Source organism: Salvia splendens, chromosome 2 (assembly GCF_004379255.2).
Source record: "Salvia splendens isolate huo1 chromosome 2, SspV2, whole genome shotgun sequence".
Lineage (NCBI taxonomy): Eukaryota > Viridiplantae > Streptophyta > Magnoliopsida > Lamiales > Lamiaceae > Salvia > Salvia splendens.
In genome coordinates, this window is record NC_056033.1 from 10,762,886 (window position 1) to 10,782,988 (window position 20,103).

Genomic DNA, 20,103 nt, shown 5'->3' on the forward strand with positions numbered 1-20,103 from the left:
GAGATGTCTCATGTGTCTCTCAACATGAATGCGACGGATTCTGAGTGAAGGAGAATGTCAGCTACGCTACGTAAGTGTGAAAAATAGTTAAGAATCCGTCATAACTCTACATTACTACTACTTCACTGCACTGCACTGCACTGCACCTCCTCATTAAATGCTACTACTATATACCTACACAACACAACATAAATCACACACCGCGCGCCACCCCTCAATAAATTTTACTGTACTAGAGTATTATGCTTATGTATTTTCACATTAAATTGCCTAACAGATTAGGAGAAGTGGATGATTGATGATGATACCTAATAAATAATAATTGGACAACTGAAACATAGTATGAAAAAAAAAACATGGGTGGAGAAAAGCTATCACTTCCATGTGGCGGCAACCACCTTTGGACGTTTCACACAATTCACAACCATTCCTTATTGCCCTACAAATGGAAATGGAAATGGGATAGGATAAGCATAACTGCTGTCACTATTTCATTCATAATAAATGGGAGATGCAACTTTTATTTCAAGAAAAATTGAGTGCTTATAATGGGATTTTTTTTATATTATGGACGACGAAAACGTCTATTCGAAGAATAATTGATTACTCAGTCTTAACTGTATTTTAAGAATACAAGAAAGGATTAAATACCAAGTCTCTCTTCTGGCAACTTCTATATTATTCACTTGTAAACCGTCATAATTCTACTCTATTATTGTCAAACTGCACTAAATTTACTCATAAGTTTTTTTTATTACTACTACTACTACTACTAGTTTCCTGTCTATTAATTGATACCGACTCCACACGAAAAAAGTTGGCAACAATTACTCAGCTCCAAAATCCACTAACCACTATGCATTTTCAATTGTCGATGCACCAAATACATTGAGTGGAGTTTCTTGATTTCTCTTTCATGCTAGTACAATATTGCATTTGGATCCAAATTTGAAATACTGCTAAACCCACATAATTATGACTGAAACCATCTTTTAAGACTCTTGGTGCTTTGCTTTTTGCTACCAACTGCTTCCGGTGAATTTGTTCCTGTACGGTTCAATAAGTTTATCTGTTACATCGTTCCTGCGTTTCCTGTTAAGCTCACCGCCATCTCCTTCCGTTGATTGTTCCAATTGCTCACGAGACATCCTTATTCTTGGCACGCCAGCATCTCTTCCTTCTCTCTTAGTCACAGCATTGCTTGGTATAAGCTCCAGACCACCTGACTCTCTTCCATTGCCCTGATCGGAAGCTTTCATGCTGGACTTCTTCTTGGGCAGACAAACTCTGCTCTTTGCAACTTTTCTAGGACCTTTCTGCTGTTTGTTGCCACCTTGCTCAGCGACCATTGCTTTGCTCGCCAATTCCCCTCTTTTGTTATCGTAAGTCCTCATCGAGGCATCTCCGTCTCTAGACTTGCGTATTCTTGAGTTCGAGTTTGCAATGGAACCCCCTCTGCCTAAATGATCATTTTGCCGAAAATTCCCACTAGCATCTTGGGGGCCCTGCAGTTGTTGTGCTTGAATCTTTTCTGCCCGGAGCTTCAGCTTCTGCACATTATCTAGTGCAAACTCCACAATGGGCCGATGTTCAGGACCAAAGATATCTACAAGCCATCAATGATGCATTAATTTTTGTTGAGACAAAGTGCAAAAGTTTCGGCTCCTTGTTGCAAGATAGTATTGTGGTACTGATCTAATAACAAAGTTGAGAATTGTAATTGATACTATAACTAGCTAGAGGAAGACTGACCAGGGTTATTATTAAGAACTCTCAGGGCCACGAGTGCATGTTGATGCTCTGTGAACTCTAAGAAAGCCACTCCACGTGGGCGGCTTTTTTCACCTTCTTTTCCAACTTTTGAATCCTTCAAGATCTTTATCTTTACTTGCAGAAAAAGTTAGATTAACAAATAAATGTCAACTAAACAAATCAAGCCTGTCAACAACTGCATTCGTACAGGAAAACTAGCTACTAATGTTCCAACCTGTCGAATTACTGGCTTTTGCTTTGTTGCACGAGAAATTACTGCATTCATAAAAAGCTTTTTCAGATCTCTTTCATTCTTAGTCTTTGGCACATTGTATATACAATAAGCCTTGTCTCTGATACTCGGAAGTTTGGAGATTGAAGTTTAGACATCTTATCTTCATGCAACCTACAATATGAGGACAGCAGCAGATCATCATATACGAAAAGAAAAAAAAACTACTGTACCTGATAGCTCTGATATGTCTATATACTTTTCTACATATGTCTATATACTTTTCCCCACATGTCTATCTTTTAGTGTTCAACAAATCACATAAGAAGCAATCTTAAAATCTGGTGGAACAGAGAACTTGATTTATTTTATGCACTTTTCATACAATATCACAGTGTCCATGTTTTCAAATTTTCATCTTAACATATTTAGAGAAGAGCTCCGAAGACCTACTTCTTCCTTTTTGCCATATCACTTGCTGAAACTCCTTCTGCAGCAGGCATTCCGTCCATTATATAACCCTCCTGGAAGAGAAGACCAAACACAAAATCTGGGTCTCATCACACTTCAACATGTGATAACTATAGATGCCTTGTTATGTTCTATCAACAGGTCAAATGTTAATAAGAAGACGAAGACGATTGATAGGAAATGAGAAAAATATGGAGACAAGGTATACGTTGTGGTGGTCACTGTCATCTTTCTTTGCCTTATCCAGTGCCTTATCATTAGCTGTTTTTTTAACCAGAGCCTTCAGTACTTTCACTGGTCGGCCTTTTATTAAGATCCCCAGACCAGCTACTGTGTTGGCTGCTGACAGTGCAGCACTGACTGCATCTTTTGTTGTAAACTTGAGAAATCCAGTTCCTCTTGGGCGCCTGCAGAGATGATAAGCTCACATAACCTTGATAATTTCTAAATAATAAACCATTAAACAAAATGCAACATCCTTACTTTGTTACTGGATGAAGAACTAGCATAAAAGTCTCCACTCCACCAAATGCAGAAAAACGTTGTTTCACTTCCTCAACAGTGATTTCAAAAGGAAGATTGCTAATGAAAATTGTTCGCTGCAACTCATCTTCCCCTTGGGGGTTTGTTATTTTAGTTTTTTCTTCCCTAACACTCGTGGTAGTGGCAACCTGGGTGTCCAATGCACCAGAAGACTTACTTTCACCTGGCATGGATTTATCAATGTTTCCTCTAGACAGTCCGGAATCATCACCACCATCAACATTTCCAGAAGATGAAGAAATAATGTTCTAAAGTACATTTCTTGTTATCTCTGCTTCTTCTTCAAAATTAATTTCACTTTTACTCCCATCCTTGTCAAAGGAATCGGACTCATCAGTAGAATTATCACCATCCACTTCAGGGTTTTTTAATGATTCTTCATCATTGCCCTCTGATTCACTACTGCTACCATCATCTTCCTCAGTCCCTGAAAAAGAAAATTCTCATATTGAGTTTAACTTAGTATCCAAATACAAAATGACATCGTAACTAGTATTCAACATATTTTATGGCAACCGGCTAAGTGATAAAGTACAAAAAACTAAAAAAAATTGGCAACTTATGTGGTGTGGCAGTGCGCACTACAAATAAGCACATAACTAAACCCACTCCATAAAGATACTCTCAGAATAAAGCACTGGGCAAATAACAACTTAGGCCATCCACAACGCTGTCTCTATACCGTCTCTTAAACCGTCTCTTAACTACTATTTGAGCACTATTTGAGGGCCCCACTGTCCTTTTTGCCTCCATCTCTTAACTAAGAGACGGAACCTGCAACGCTCCGTCTCTTAACCGTCTCTATACCGTCTCTTAATTACTATTCATTCAATTTAATTTATAATTTTTTTTTAAAACCCAATTCAATTTAAACAAACACACTTTATTAAAATTAAAACAAAATAAAAAAACACACAAAATAAAAAAACACACAAAATAAAAAAAACACACAAAATAAAAAAACACACAAAATAAAAAAAAATTAATCGGAAGGGCTAATCATCCTCCGGAGGCGGTCGAGGTTGAGGGGGAGTCGGAAGGCCAAGTTGTGCTGCCATATGCACAATTCCGTTCCACCAGGCCGCGTATTGGGAGTGCGAGAAGCGGGAAGTGTCCGCCATTGTGGCGGTCATGTACGCCACCATAAGTGTGTCCGAGCCTCCTCGCGAGCCCGATCCTGAGGCCGGCTGGCTTGATTCGCCTCGGCCCTTCCTTGCTCTAGCCGGTTTCGCCGCCTTCGTCCCTTGCGGCCGACGGCGCCTACTCGCGGATCCTCCTGCATCGCCGACCGTACCCGCAAACTCCTGGGATTCAGCATCATGTTGGCTGATGCCTTCAGCAGTGTCACCACCAGACGCACCAGCACTAGACGAGTATTGGCCACTCGCCGTATGCTTCGTGCGCTTCGAGTTTGAGCCCGAGCTGGAGCGGAAACCGCCGGCCCATCGTTCCTCGTCCTTGACGGCGCGCCAAACATCAACAAATCTGAATTGATGTCCCTCGTCCTGGTAGTAGGCGCGCAAAGCGGACGTCAAAATGTCGGTGGCCGTGGCGCCGCTTTGGTAGCGCGCCTCTTCCGCCGAGTAGATGCCGCAGAATTTTTTGACCTGTCGGTCGACTCGGTCAAAGTGACAGCGGATCATTTTAACTGTGCGCTTGCGGGAGCGGTTCGGCTTTATTTGGTGGTAGACCTCGACAACCTTTTCCCAGAAACACTTCCGGGTTTGTTGATTCCCAACGATGGGATCGTACGAGACCGTGATCCAGGCGTTGTACACCGCCATCGTTTCGAGGTTGTTGTACGGATGTCGGCCAAGATCCTCTTCCTCTTCTTCCTCCTCGTCCTCGCCCGTCTGGGGTTGTACACTGCCTCGGCCACCTCCACCGCCTCGCCCACCTCCACCGCCTCGGCCTACTCCCGGCGTGGGATCAACTGGAAAATCCTCCCGGATCTGGGATAATCCCTGCGAAAACCGCGGGACGTTGGGACGAACATATGCATCAAGGTCAAAATTGGGTGGTTGGTACCCCCCGGCGTCGCCGAACCCTGGGTCCCCGGCGTTGACGAACCTCCACCGCCCAATGTGTTGATCATGTTCTCCCAATCGCCGAATGAGTTGAGATCCCACCCGCCGGAGCCGGAGCCGCCATAGTTGCCCTCGCCGTCGCCGGACATCTTGAGTTGGGTTATGAAAATTTCAGCGAAAATTTGAGAGAAAATTTAGATGATAGGAAGAATAGATGTGTAGTTGTGTGTAAATGAGGATGGGTTTAGGAGTATTTATAGAGTAAAAAATTTAATAAAAAACAAAAAAAATATAAAAAAAAAACAAAAAAACGGTAATAATACCGTTACAAAATTTTTTTTTTTTATTTAAATTCGAATTTTTTTTTTTAAAAAAATATTTATTGCGTCAGCACGTGACGACGCCCACTCGCGGGCCGGCGAGTGGGCGTCACGCACGACGCCGGGCTGCGCCACGTCGCCTAGGCGCGTGGCGAGACAGCTCGTCTCGTGGCTCGCCGAGTCGAGACGCGCGACGAGACGCGCGACGAGACGGGACGAGATGGAGGCTGCAACGCGTCTCGCCGGGGTCTCGTCTCGCTGAGACGAGACGCGAGACGCTGGCGAGACCCGTTGTGGATGGTCTTATGGCACTTGAGTGTTCAATTTAAAAAAGAGAAGAAAGTAACAGAGATAGAAAGCATGAGAAAGCTAAGTATATTCTAAAGAGGAAGAAAATGAAGAATACCATCCACTGTGGCGGCAACAGTATTATTGCCAGAGGCATAGATCTTTTTTTGAAACAGCCCAATCAACAGCAATTGGTCTTTTACCAATTTTTTTCCCATTTAAGTTCTGGATGGCCTGCACAAGAAAAAACAAAGATATACCTATCATGCCCTGATAAACTTATGATTACAGCAGAAATTAAAAAATCAGTTATTTCTGGGAGAGAATATCTCACACGGTGCTAGTTGTCAATGCCCAAGAGTTGTACTCTATTCTACCCTCTTCCCAAATATATATGGCACAAAATGTTATCAGATTATTTACATGTATGACCCAAAGCGTTAGACTATCTTTTCCATCAAAACTTGCAACAAATCCCTGGAGTGTAATACCAGCAGGTAACGCAACACAAGCTAAATCAGAATATCTCTACATCAGGTATACTATTCATACAAGCTAAAACTTATACATTAGCCAATCTATGTGCTCTCAATCACCAATTTTTAACTTAGCCTCTTTCATCATTTTGGTTTCTTTATCCGAAATAGAAAAATGTCAGGCTATTTCCTAGGCTAACGGACCACATGACCAAATAGGAAATTTCATAGCAATTTTTTTGCAGTAAAACATACCTTTTCTGCATCTTGCTTTGAAGTGAATTTAACAAATGCGAATCCTTTAGATGACCTGTAAAAGGCCAAATAGAAGCAAAGAATGAGTAAAATAGTAAATGCAAGTCAAGGGACAAATAACTCAAACAAATAGACGAAATTACATAGGAATACCCAGTCTCAGGATTTTGAGGAATAACTACATCCCATACAAATCCTACAGTAACAAACATCTCTCTTATCTCAGCCACTTTAGCCTGCAAAGAAATAGTCAACAAGAATGACCAATTACTGAGAAAGGTCTTCCAAAAGTGTAAAGCAAGCACTGGAAATACAACCCAGACACCTGGTGATTATCAAACTTAAAAATCAAAACATCTGTGTAAGATTATGTCAAGAACCTTGAATGGAAGATTTCTCACGATAAGCTTCCACTTCTGAGTTTTAGAACCCTGGGACAACACATTCAAAACATTTCTTGGTGAAAAATCAGGATAACTAACAAAGGCATCTAGAATAAACCATATATAATGGCTAATAGGAATTGAAGCAATAAGTAGCAACCAGCAACTATAAATGTCTATGCCACAAAATGGAACATCTTATATGGACAAAAGGTCAGAAGTTCAAAAACAAAAGATAGCACAATCTGAATTTGCTCAACCTGATTATGGCCGGTTATTTGCAGAAGCAGATTTGATCAACCTCAACCCACTCAATAAAAAGTCGACACAACTTAGAGTAATTCAAGTATTCCAACCAGAAAAGTAATATGCAATCAGGAGACCTATTTGCATTTTTTTCTTGTGTGATATCTAAGAGAACTGTGAGAAAAAAAGTTCAGCAATAAAAAGAACAATTCAACCCTGAAGAATTAGATATAAACCAAACTTAGTGGTTGTCTGGTGTACAAGTTTTCAATAATTAACTTCCAGGTCTACTGAGGGACCAAGAAGATTCACATAGGTGCCAAACTACATCAGGCTTATGTTATCCCTTAGAACAAATATAAGCTGGCTTGTATTGAACAATGGAGTGAGCTAGAGTAGTCACATAGAATACTGGAAATACAGACTTAACCAATAAAACAAAATCCACATTATTTTGTTTTTTGTTAAACTTGTTAGAACAAAGTAGTCACGTAGAATACTGGCAATACAGACTTAACCTCCGCCAACTAACCCTACAGACAAAGACATACTTTACACAACAAAGATGCAGAGTTGGAGACTTGTTAAAAAATCCATACAATAAGTGAAACCGAAGTCCATAACAGTGCGTCTTTTTGTAAGCAAAGATCGCCACACAATTTGATCAAATGGGAAAACCCGGAGAACAAAATGTATCTCTACCTCTCCACCAAGTTGGCGTGCCCAAACAGATGTCCCTTGTATATCGTTCTGGTGCAGTGCTGCAACACACACGCACGAGCTGATTTTACACTTGTATAAAGTACAGAGGATGCATTCATTTTGCATCCATCTTGAGCTAGCCCGGAAAATTTCACATAAACCAGTAGATATTACCACACCAAATACCACATACAAGCACCCAGAGGCTAAGAAAATGAAAAGTTATAAGGTAGGATATGAAACAGCATCTACAAGTACTGCTAGAATACTTATAACTAGATATGTTGATTTTCAATTAAAGGTACGGACAGCAAGCATACAGCACCACAAGTATGGTATTTCTGAAGCAGTAAAATATGCGAGCAAATTAGAATGGAAATACAAAGATGAGCATTAAACATTGTAAGAATCCGAGAATCATTTAGAAAGTCGGTAAACTATGTGCCAAAGATGGGTAATAACATAATATTGGTGAGATTTTGTGGAAGAACTATCTGAAAAGTATGTTCACCAAAATAAGGTAACTTAATCCCCTTGAACACACTAATTTTATAGTACTGCATAACACAATTCCTGAGGATTTTCTCCAAGTGTTTAGAATTAAATGGTGCAGGTTAAAATCTCTACAACTGCAACTTGTTTGTATTATTCTCTCACCACTTAAATCATTATACAGGAGACACTTGCTTGTAAAAACCAGAAAAGAACGAGACAGAGAGATCCCTGAGTCAATCATGTGTCTCATGCCTGAATGTTCAGTAAGTAAATGTATACAAGTTTCTTCTTACCGTGGTGTTGAAGTCCTCCCTCTGGAAGTGGGTAAGTGACAGAGCATACAATCCCAAGCTCTCTTGCTGGGTTTTTTCTTTTTTTGTGCTAGAAGAAAGTTAGCATTCCTAGTTTGTTCTAGACTCTTTTTTTGTTCCAGATTTGGGAGAGACGCATGACCCTCATGCGTCTCCTTTTAATGAGACGCATGACCCTCATGCGTCTCCTTTTAATGAGACGCATGACGATCATGCGTCTTTTATAAAGACGCATGAGGGTTATGCGTCTCTATTTTTTTTCCGGTTTATTTTATAGACGCATGAGGGTCATGCGTCTTACGTAGAGACGCATCTCCCTCATGCGTCGCTTATTTTATTTAAATTTCACCGACGACGCATGAGCGTCATGCGTCTTAGGAAGAGACGCATGAGGCTCATGCGTCTCTATTTCGAATTAAATCAGCGCCCAGAGAGGCAGAATAGGCGGAACACGCGAGATAAAAGACACAAAGGCGATTTCCTTGGCGATTCCTTGGCGAATCCGACGACTTCCTCTCGTTTTCCGGTAAGTTTCATTCAATCCTTCAACATTCCTTCCTTATTTGTTGTTAATTTGCATAGTTTGTTTAGATTTCCCCTAATTTATGTAAATTAGGGTTTATAAAAAATTGCTCCATTTTGGCCGATTTTTTGTTGTTTAGTTAATTGTAATGGATTTTAGTGGCTAAATTCATTCTATTGTACACCTCCCTTTCGTACTTCACCACATGAATTCTGACATGATCCAAAAACCACTCCCAGCTGTCGCCAGTTTCTTCATCAACAACGGCATATGCAATAGGCAAACATTTCTTGTTAGCATCAACACCACAAGCAACAAGCAGCTTACCTTTAAATCTTCCTCGAAGGTGAGTCCCGTCTATTGTTAAAACAGGTTGGCACTCCTGGAAAGCATGTATAGCAGGCCCAAGTGCCCAGAACACATAATAGAACACTTTAGTACGACCCGGGCTCAACAACTCGTTATGCCTCCACTCAGCGATTGTGCCTGGATTCCTATACTGCAGTTCAAGCATGTAGCTTGGCAAATCCCTAAATGACTCCTCACATCCACCAAACACAATCTCTAAATTGCCGGTGTTGCCTCAGACTCCACATAGTAATAGCAGTCTTCACATGCAGCTTCAATAAACCCTAATATAGTAAGTATACAATAGATTTATCAAAAACCCTAATAATATGCAAATAAATAACAAATACGGGAGCAATGTTGAAAGATTGAAGGAAACTTACCGAAATATGAAGGGAATCGCCCAGAAATCGCCAAGGAAATCGCACGTTTTGTCTTCCTCTCTTTCTCTCGCGTATTCTGCCTATTCTGCCTTGGGCACAGATTTAAGCAAGTTAGAGACGCATGAGCCTCATGCGTCTCTCCCTAAGACGCATGACGCTCATGCGTCGTCGGTGAAATTTAAATAAAATAAGCGACGCATGAGGGAGATGCGTCTCTACGTAAGACGCATGACCCTCATGCGTCTTTAAAAAAAACCGGAAAAAATAGAGGCGCATAACCCTCATGCGTCTTTATAAAAGACGCATGATCGTCATGCGTCTCATTAAAAGGAGACGCATGAGGGTCATGCGTCTCTCCCAAATCTGGAACAAAAAAAAAGTCTAGAACAAACTAGGAATGCTAACTTTCTTCTAGCACAAAAAAAGAAAAAACCCCTCTCTTGCTACATGATGAACTTCCTCGGCCATATCGTTATTAAGGATATTACCACATATGACAGTCTTAGCAACCCTGTTTTAAATTAACTTTTAAGTTAAGCCCATAACAATTGATTGAGCAGACTACTATAAAACTTAAATATAGTGATTGCATCATATGTTCTCAATCACGATGTTCATAACTAAACCTTTGTTTTTCTATTTTTTTGCTTCGCCAGGGGCAGCAGTCGAAACATCCTTCATTTTTATTTTCTCCCTTGCAGCACCTATTCATTACAAATTGATAGTGATGAAATTGTAACCGGAAATTTAATTTTTGAGCATATCAGGGAATGTGCTTGGTGTTGGGCTTTAGGTGACTAGGAATGGCAGTGAAGTATGGTAGTTTTTTGCGTCAGGTAATGATTCCTCAACAATTACTTGCAACTGGGAATGCAATATACCCCATACAAGAGGGGTAATGAAATTCATCCCCCATCCATTGCATATCCATGCCTCTAAAGTTCCAAGCACTTCCTAAATCTGTGCAATCAGAAGCAGAACCTTTTCCTTTAACAGTTGGAGTCTTTTCAGGTTTGTCTGCAACTGCAGTTTTAACAGATTTGTCTTCAACTGCTGTTTCAACCGCCTTGTCTTCAACTGAGTTTTCAACAGCTTTGTCATTCTTTGTTTGGACAGCTTCCTCTGATTGGCCTAAAAGAGTGAAAAACAAGAGATAGAAACATTGTCATTCCTTCTCCAATATGATCACATAACAGGGAGAAGGCAAGAAATAACACATCAAGTCCAACCACACAAGTTATACTCTAGACAACAGAAAATTCTACAATGAAAGATGTGTTGTCCAATAACATACTCACGAGACCTTGATTGTCTTTAGCTCGGCGTTGCTCAAGCGGAGCACGATGTGCAGCTAGTTTAGCCACAATCTTTCTACCACCAAGGGTTGAACCATTTTTAAGCTCAATGGCACGATTTGCATCTTCAACAACAGCACTGTATTCGAATTAGAAATCATGTATCAGCCACACCGTTCCAGTTCTCACAAAAGGATATCTCAAAATCCAAAAGCGACTTACAACTGAACATAGCCAAATCCTCGGTGTTCACTTGACCCTAGCAGGTAATAGAACAGGAAAGAGAAGCATGAAGTTAGGGGGGGAAATATGGTATAAGCTAACCTGCAGAATCAATTCAATCAACATAAACTCCACATACCCTTCTTCATGACCATAAAGCACCGCCGTATTGGTCCGACATCACTGAACGCTTCTTCCAACTAGAACATCAAGACAACTCACGATCAAATTAATCTCATGAACTTATTGCTACGGAAATAACAAAAATGTTCATGTTTATCACACATACAATAATATTACAGGAAACGAAAAGCAAAAATTAGTATGTGAGAAGTTACCTGAGCGTTAGTTAATGAAAACGGCAAATTCGCAACGAAAATGGTGGAAGGAGATTGTTGATTTTCGGATCCGCCCTTGAAGCTCTTGTTTTTTCCCATTGCCGGTTCTAGTTGAAAAAGAAATTCGAAGATATGAAGAGGAAAAAATCAAAGGAAAAATGCAGAATTCGAAGCGGAAGTTTGCTGTCGGCCGGCGTATGTATCACGGCGGTGGAGACGCCGATTTCTGGACAGTTTGTAACTGGGGTTTATGAGGGGTTTTGTGAACTCCCGCTCGAGGCCCAATAGTTACAATTCCTAATGGATTTGGGTTTTCTTAAAAGCATTTGGATCTCTCTAACATGAGCTGTAATGGGAAATATTCTTGTCAAATTTTATTGTTTTAGTTTTCCACCTACACTTTTTCCATCCAATTCGTCCAAAGGCTGCTAACAATTTGAGGCGGAGCAGCTGACCGTGGGGTCGCCGGTAGCTCCGAAGGTCCCCCGACAATGGAGTTTTTCTGGCAACTATGGATCGATTATATGTAGCTGTTTATATTCATCAAAATGCATTGAGAAATCAAACTGAAATAGATGATAACACTATACATCACTAATATCCTGTACAGTGATGTATATATTACAAAAAGGGTGATGGAAAATGAAGAACATAAACATGGCTACGAGTGCATTCCCCACCTAACAATACTGATTTATAATAACAATGTTCCAAACAGCTTACAGAAAATCATGTAAAGTACATATCATATATCCATTTACACGTGGGCATTGTAGTGATCAAATCATAGTGATACATTTTGACAAGAGAGGATCTGGTGTGGCATCTAGCGGCCGTTGAGAGCTGCAAACTGCGCGAACATAGCTGTTCCAGAGTGTTCTTCGATGGCTTGAGCTTCACCTTGAGGTCTGCCCTCCTCAATAGTCGACGGCGGCACAATATCAGCTGCAGTAAGTGGTGCAGGCTCAGGCGCAGGAGTAGGAGCATCGTTCTCGATAGTAGCGACAACGACGTGTGGTGAAGACAGGTTTGCTTCCACGTCTCCATGTTCCTGCAACCAGGCCTCCTGCATTTGGAGCGAGTACTCCAAATTCCAGAGCACATCGCCCATGCTTGGCCTGTCCACCCCATACTCTGCCAGGCATTTCTCAGCAGCCTCGGCGAATTTAGCCAAAGACTCAGGGCTGATGTGATCCACCAGTGTTGGGTCGATGATCTTATCGAGAAGACCTTTCCTCTTCCACTGCATTGCCCATTCAGCCAGGTTCACTTGCTCCCTGGGCAATGCAGGGTTGATAGCGGGGCGCACGCAGAGGGCCTCCAGCAGAACGACCCCAAATGAGTAGACATCAGACTTATCCGTTAGCTGTTGCTTCCGGAAGTACTCAGGATCAAGGTAGCCGAAGCTGCCCTTGACGGCTGTGCTGACGTGTGTTTGTTCAGCCCCTGGGGCGTCCTTGGAGAGGCCAAAATCGGCCATCTTTGCGACCAAGTTCTCATCCAGCAAGATGTTTGTGCTTTTGACGTCGCGGTGGATGATGCCTTGAGCCGCCCCTGTGTGGAGATAATGCAAACCTCGAGCAGCGCCGATGCATACCTCGAGCCTTTGTTTCCATGATAATGTGGGGAGATCCTTTCCGTAGAGATGGTCTCTGAGAGGTCCATTAGCCATGAACTCATAGACTAGGATCATCTCAGCGTTCTCATCGCAGTAACCGATCAACGAGACTAGATGGCGATGCCTGAGTTTCGAAAGTATTTGGATCTCTGTCTGGAACTCATTGATCCCCTGCTCCGACTGCGGATTTCCCCGCTTTACAGCCACTTTAAGCCCGTCGTCGATGGTACCAATATACACGTTTCCGAAGCCACCAACGCCGATGATGCCTGCATCTTCCCAGTTATTGGTAGCCTCCTGCAGCTCAGCAAAAGAGAAGTATCGGCCTAGACCCATGTTTGAGGAGAAAACTTGGCTTTTTCTCGAGCCTAAAGAAGTTTTGCTGCCAGATAAAAAGCTGGCATCTCCAGCGTGAATGGGTAGCAACCAAGAAGAGAAGCTGTTCCTCTCCTGCCAGTCTTGAGGCCTCTTCTTCCACTTCACCGCCATCGCACCTAATCCGATGAACGCGCCGAACATCATAGCAAACCCAACAGCGGCAACTGTTCCATTGACGCCACCACTAAGCCTTTCACCATTGACGCCAAACTCTCCATCCAAACTGCCTACGGAATTGTTCATCTTGAACACCTCAATGCCGTTGAGAAGGGCATTTTTGGTGCCCGCGTTTTGGCTCATTGGCCCTACTTGGACTGTCAATGGATCAAGACCCGTGACCATGCTTGAGTTCAACACGAAGTCGGCGAAATAGGCTGCGCTGAGGCCACCAGCCACCGTCGACAGATCCAGACCGGTGATGGCTGGCCTCCCGTTTATATACACATTGAAGTAAAGCTCGTTCACGGCCTTGCTCACGATGTCGGCAAAGTGGAGGCGAATCAAATACTGGTATGATTTGTCTACCTTCATTCTCCATGTAATGTTGAAACTCGGAACCTGTAAAATCATGAAATCAATTCATCATTTTTTCCTTTCCAAAATCAGTATAAATTACTACTATTATATTCTTATTAGAATTTGTAAACCATAAAGTATACTACATTAGTTTTAATTTGTTTATCAATTTAACATGCTAACAATGAAGAATTCAAAATATAGATGAGTTATCTCCCCTATCAAAAAAAAAGCAAAAAAAAAAGTCACCTGAACGTTTGCGTCCGCCATCTGGGTGGCGGTGGCGTAAACCAAGGGTGGTGCAATGAGCGGTGACTCGCCCTCAGGATACGTTATAACATTAGGCTGGACGGAGGCAGCAGAGCCCATGAATTTGGGGTCGAGGTAGGGTTGATCTGGCTCCCAATTCCGGCCTAAGGTATCATTCTGCGCCGTGATCAGGGGGCCACCGGAGTTGAGCCGGTACGCCGTCTGATAAGCCACGCTGGACAAGCCAGAATAATCACCCTTGGGGAAAACGGCGGCAGCGTTATTGCCGAGCAAGAGATCCGGTGCAGACGTGAACTCAATGGCGCTGACGTAGGCGAAGCTGGTCGGGTCGGGGGTGAACATAATTGAAAACCGCTCGGTCGTAACATTGACGAGGAACTCTCTCATGCTCCACGTGGCACTCGGCGGGTGGTCGAAGTTCTGTATCAACACGAGGCGATCCGTCGTGACCTTGAATTTTGCGGTTTTGAGATCCTTCCCAGCATTGTTTTGGACGGGCGCGAAATGGAGCCGGATCCAATGCCATCCGGGTCGGGTCACTTGAAACGTGTAAGTCGCGGCTTTCTCGAACACGCTAGCGGTGTTGTAGATCGGCGAGGGCACAGTCGGATCGGGCTGCGGGGAAGCAGCGGCGATGACGGTGCCAGTGGAAGCCAAAAATTTAGCGGCTTCGGAATCGCCGACGAAAACGCGGTTTCCGGGGAAGGTGGTGGGGGTGGGGCTTCCGCAGTCGAAGAGGTAGTTGTCCGGCGGGGTAAAGGCGTCGGAGTTGGCGGGGGCGTTGATCGGCGCGGCGACTGCGGAATATGGTAAGGATGTTAACAGGAAGAGCAGGAGGAGGGCGACGGGAGGCCGCCGTGGAGGTGTCTCTTCCATGTCTCCAACTGATCCTCCTGTCGGAGAGGGGCGGGGATGAGAGTGGCAAGGCCAAGAGGATGAGAGAGAGGGGGGCGGGTGTGAGTGGCGTGCGAACCAAAAATTATAAGCGAATTTCGTTTGTTTTCATTTTTCTCTTTCTTTCGGTTGCCGAAATTTCATCTTTACGCCTTACTTCATTATGCGACTCCGATCTTCCTGGGTTGATAATGCAAATTATCACTCGTTTAGATATACGCATGTCTTATTTGAGCATATATAGGAAAAAATAAGAAATACTAGTACTAAACTTTTAATCCATTGGATGCAACAATAAAATGACTTCTGCTTATACACATGGTTTATGTAAACGTTTTTGGAGTTTTAGAGATTCGTGTAATGAACTTTATTTCATTAAAACTCTTTTTTTTCGCCATTAAGCTATAGTAGTACCTTATTTTGATGATTAAAATGATCAACGTCTTATTCAACTTAATTTGAATTATTGGTATCTAAAAATAAGGTATAATACACGATTAGTGTCAGGAGAATATCGTTCAAATATACTTGAAATTTAAAAGTTGTTAGTATTGACAAAAAAAATATACTTGAAATTTAAAAGTTGATAGTATTGACTTAAAAAATATACATTTAAGGTAGAAAAAATAATTTTAATAACTATAATAAAAATATCATAATTATCTATATCTATTGATTTTTCTTAAACCGGCCGCCAAGTTGATCTTCAAAGAGATGTGTATAGATTTTATCACACATCTCTCATTTTGAAGGTTGTGTCACACGACTTGAATATGAAACTTGGGTTTTATTAGTAAAAAAAAGGTTGAAATCCGAACCCTAAGGGGCCTCTCACATCCCGGTCCGACAGTATTATAAGGGGTGTTAAATCAAAGTACGCAATGACTCGTATGGAGGAATGCCTAATCCACTGCCTGTCAGAAGCCCACCTCCCAAGACCTTACACTTGTGTCTGAGAGGTGTTGAAACTTGGGTTTTATGATCTTCAAAGTGACGAAATGTGAACTTATAGTACTAATGTCTCTCTCTCTAAACATGTTTTAACTTTGACTACATATTTCAGGTTTCTAAAATACTTCTACCATCCCAATTAAATTGAGTTAAAAATCAAAACTTTTAGACACGAAAAATAAGAAATTGTATTGAAATGTAGAAGACACAAATAAAGTAGAAAAAATAAAGAGAAAGTAGATTGAGTAATGAGATAAAATAAGAATGATAGAATGTTTATATTCTTTTAGGCCAAAATTGGTCCTGAACATATGTTCATTTTACGATTTTGGTCCTACACATTATCTTTTGAATTTTTGCATCCCCAACATTTCAACTCGGATCACAAATGGTCCAAAACTAACTGTTCCGTTAATTTTTAACAGTCAACAATTTTAATCCCGATTTTGACCAAATTAAGCAGATAATTGTGAATTTTTAATTATTTTGATACATAAATTATATATTCTAAAAAAATAAGAATTTATTTATTCATTCATTAGTGTTCCTTTCCCAAATCGTGTTTCCCAGTTTTATTTCATCAAATTCATTTTAACGGCACCGCCGAGAACGACGGCGGAACCCACCACCGTCGCCCTCACCACCGTCACATTCTTCCTCAGCTGGTAGAAATCAGGCAAAACGCTGTAGCCGAGCATTACTCCGCCGTAGTAAACATTTTCGGAGCTTTCCTTCAAATAGTATATTCCGACCTTGCGGTTAGGGTTTTTGGCTCTGACGGTGTCGTCGAATTCCGATGAGATCGGCGCTGCAGAAGTTAGATTCAAACCGTGGATAGAGACTTTCATCACTGTATAACTTAGCGATTGTAATCCGAAGATGAGGTACATCGCTCCGGCGGAGACGAAGGCGACGATGATCAGGAGGAAGATGAGGCATAAGGTGAAGCAGCAACATCTGCAGCAGAAGCTCCGGCGTTCGCTTTCTCGGTAGCCGGACGACGTAGGTTGCTAGTGAAGGAGCCAGATTCAATGGTGGCGGCTTCTTAATCTGGTCGGATTTAGCATATGGCGGTGAAGCGGTTGAAGGTGGAGGTGGAAATAGTGATGCCCACGGTTCGTAAACCGACGGTTCCAGTTTTGAGAAATGTGGAACCGGAACCGAACCATGAGGCTATTTCACGGTTCCGGTTCCGAACCGCCGGTTTTCAGACGGGACGATTTTCGCAGTTCCGGTTCGGTTTTGGCGGTTTTGGCGATTTTTTTGCTATATAATTTGGAATTTTGGACTTATACAATAAATTGGAACAAGACAATGGATAACATAAATTGAAATAAGACGAATAAGGTGAAAATCATATCAATTTTATTGAATTATTGCAATTTACAATATATATACAACAATGTAATATAATTTACAAGTGTCGTCGGAACATAAATAAAAAATGGGGGGGGGGGAATGGATTAATTTGAATTCAAAAATCAGAATTTAAAAAAAAATTGAAAATCGGACGAAACCGGCGGTTTTGGTCAACAAACTGCCTGCAAAACCGCCTGCCGACCTGCATGACACATCCCATTGGCTCTGCAACGTGTCAGCCTTGTGTTCCGCACCGAAACCAGAAAACCACCGGTTTCATGGTTAACCGCCAGTTTTCGCGGTTAACCGCCGGTTCCAGTAAAAAAACCGCCGGTTCCAGTAAAAAAACCGCTGGTTCTAGTAAAAAACCGCTTGAAAAAGCTGCCAACGGCTGACGCCTCGGATACCTCGCCGGAACCGTGAAACCGGCGGTTCGGTGAAGGTTTCTGTTAATAAAATCTTGAACCGGAACCGGCCCGCGGTTCTAAATCTGACGGTTCCGGTTCGTAAAAATTGTCACGGTTCCGGTTCCGCGGTTAACAGCCGGAACCGAAAACCGTGGGCATGTCTAGGTGGAAAGTCTTGCCGCGGCGGCCATTCTTCATAAATTAGCGGCGGAAGAGATGGAAGTAATTGGAATGGGAAGAGTGATGAAATAAAAGTGGGGAAATGCGATTTCGGATAAGGAAATGTTAGTATTCATTTAATGTATTTAGATTAAATAAGATTTTATTTTTTTTAGAATATATAATTTCAATCTCAAAATAAACCCTATATGTAACACACTTGTGTAATTTCATTATTGTATTTTGCAAGAGCTCAAGATGGCCGCATTAGGTGTTCCGTATTTGCGTCAACCGTCGTTTCTTAAGGTATTTAACCGCCTCAACACAATGGAAGAACTGGTACATCAATTGTTTTATAGTAGTATGGTTGTATATCACAAATTCATGAACAAAACTACTTTGCAGTTTGTTTGTACTCCAGCATCTGCCGCCCGAATTCAACGTGGTTCACGGACCAATACTACCCGCACAATCTCGGTTAGTCATGCCTAATGGCGTCGGATAGACAGTCAGACTCATTCGTATGGAAAACGGGACTCGTTTTCAGACCGGTTGAAGAGAGTTCGTTACTGACAACCTCTTCAAACACGGGGACTTTATGACGTTTACTCTAGTTGATGTGGGCACATTCCACATCAAAAGATACGCCGTTAGCACTGGAGTTCCACCTCTAACCGATGACGAAGGTTACTATTTTGTACTTAGCACACTTGTGGTATTTTGTTGAATTCATATTCGTATGCGATGTTGTCTTATAAACAGACTATGTGTACACCCCGACGACGATGTCCCAACGCCGTTCGTTGAAATGACAGACGATTACCAACCTACCGACTCAGACACCGATTCATCAAATGATATGAAGATGACCACGACGCGCTGGACTTGGATGGATGCCCAACATTTACTGTTACGGTCACGACATCACACCTTGCCCGCACTTTTGAGATACCCTACGGATTCTGGCGTCGGCCAATCCCGATGGGTGCACTCCAAGCACCGGTTGACTTCCTCACCATGGAGAACACATGGATGCTTACTCTCCTGCATAGCAACTCCAAAATATGGGTCAGAAAAGGGTGGAAGCGGTTCAGGCGAGGGAATGGACTTAGTGTCGGGGATCGTTTGCACTTCACACTGGTTAATCCGATGGAGGTCACTTTTTACGTAGTGATTGAAAAGGCATAAGGTGTTTAGAATGTGTTGTTGTGTTGGTGAAATGTTGGTTAACAGTGTGTGTCGTAGGTTATGGGAAACTTTGGAAAATTTATGTAATGGATCATCTAATGCGGTTGTTGTTTGCTACGTGTATTGTCGTTTGATGCATGATATTGACGTTGTACGCTTGGAGTTTGAAATTTCGTGTTGAAGCCAAATATCACACTAGTTTGCCATATCATTATTGTCTCCCACATCACATAGAAATGTCTTATAACCAAACATCATACAAAAACAAATACAAGGCAAATATCAAACTAGTTTGCCTAGTAGAAACTCGAGAAGGACTAGCAACATAGTCATCAAACCAAAAAGGACACTCGGCGGGACAACAACGCCCACGTTGTTACGTCCACAGCACACCTCACCGGAGATCATGATAGTTTGCAGCGGTAGAATTGGCATCTTGGTAACGTGAAGGGATGCTCATATTGGACGAAAGTCCGGCCGTTGACACTTCTTCAAGATTAGGGTGTTCGTCGAACCAATTGAATGATCTAGGATGATCACCATTAAGTGGGCAGTTGTAGTAGTACCGTCCGACATGCCTGGCTGTTCTACCAGCACGCCGCAAGTCCATCCGGCTTACCACAACTGCATAATGGTTGGTACACTCCTTGTTGCATAATGTATATTGTGATTGGCTGCAAACAATCATTCATCAAATGTTGTACATACCGTTACAAAGATGGAACAAATTGTTATTAATACCGAATTATAAAA

The 20,103-nt window shown here is 42.1% G+C and overlaps 2 protein-coding genes and 1 pseudogene across 2 annotated transcripts; all 3 read right to left on the reverse strand.

Annotated features, from left to right (window-relative positions):
- Window positions 1–827: 827 nt before the first annotated feature.
- LOC121787904 lies at window positions 828–12,093 on the reverse strand (annotated as a pseudogene).
- LOC121787874 (probable receptor-like protein kinase At2g21480) lies at window positions 11,849–15,323 on the reverse strand. Its single transcript, XM_042186727.1, has 2 exons — window positions 14,372–15,323; window positions 11,849–14,164 (listed from the first exon to the last, which is right to left on the reverse strand). Exons 1-2 carry the CDS (start codon window positions 15,266–15,268, stop codon window positions 12,437–12,439), a joined length of 2,625 nt encoding a protein of 874 aa, XP_042042661.1. The 5' UTR covers window positions 15,269–15,323; the 3' UTR covers window positions 11,849–12,436.
- A 1,486-nt stretch (window positions 15,324–16,809) lies between these two features.
- On the reverse strand, window positions 16,810–17,127 carry LOC121773463 (NDR1/HIN1-like protein 13). Its single transcript, XM_042170332.1, has one exon. The coding sequence runs from the start codon at window positions 17,125–17,127 to the stop codon at window positions 16,810–16,812; it is 318 nt and encodes a 105-aa protein (XP_042026266.1).
- Window positions 17,128–20,103: the final 2,976 nt, after the last annotated feature.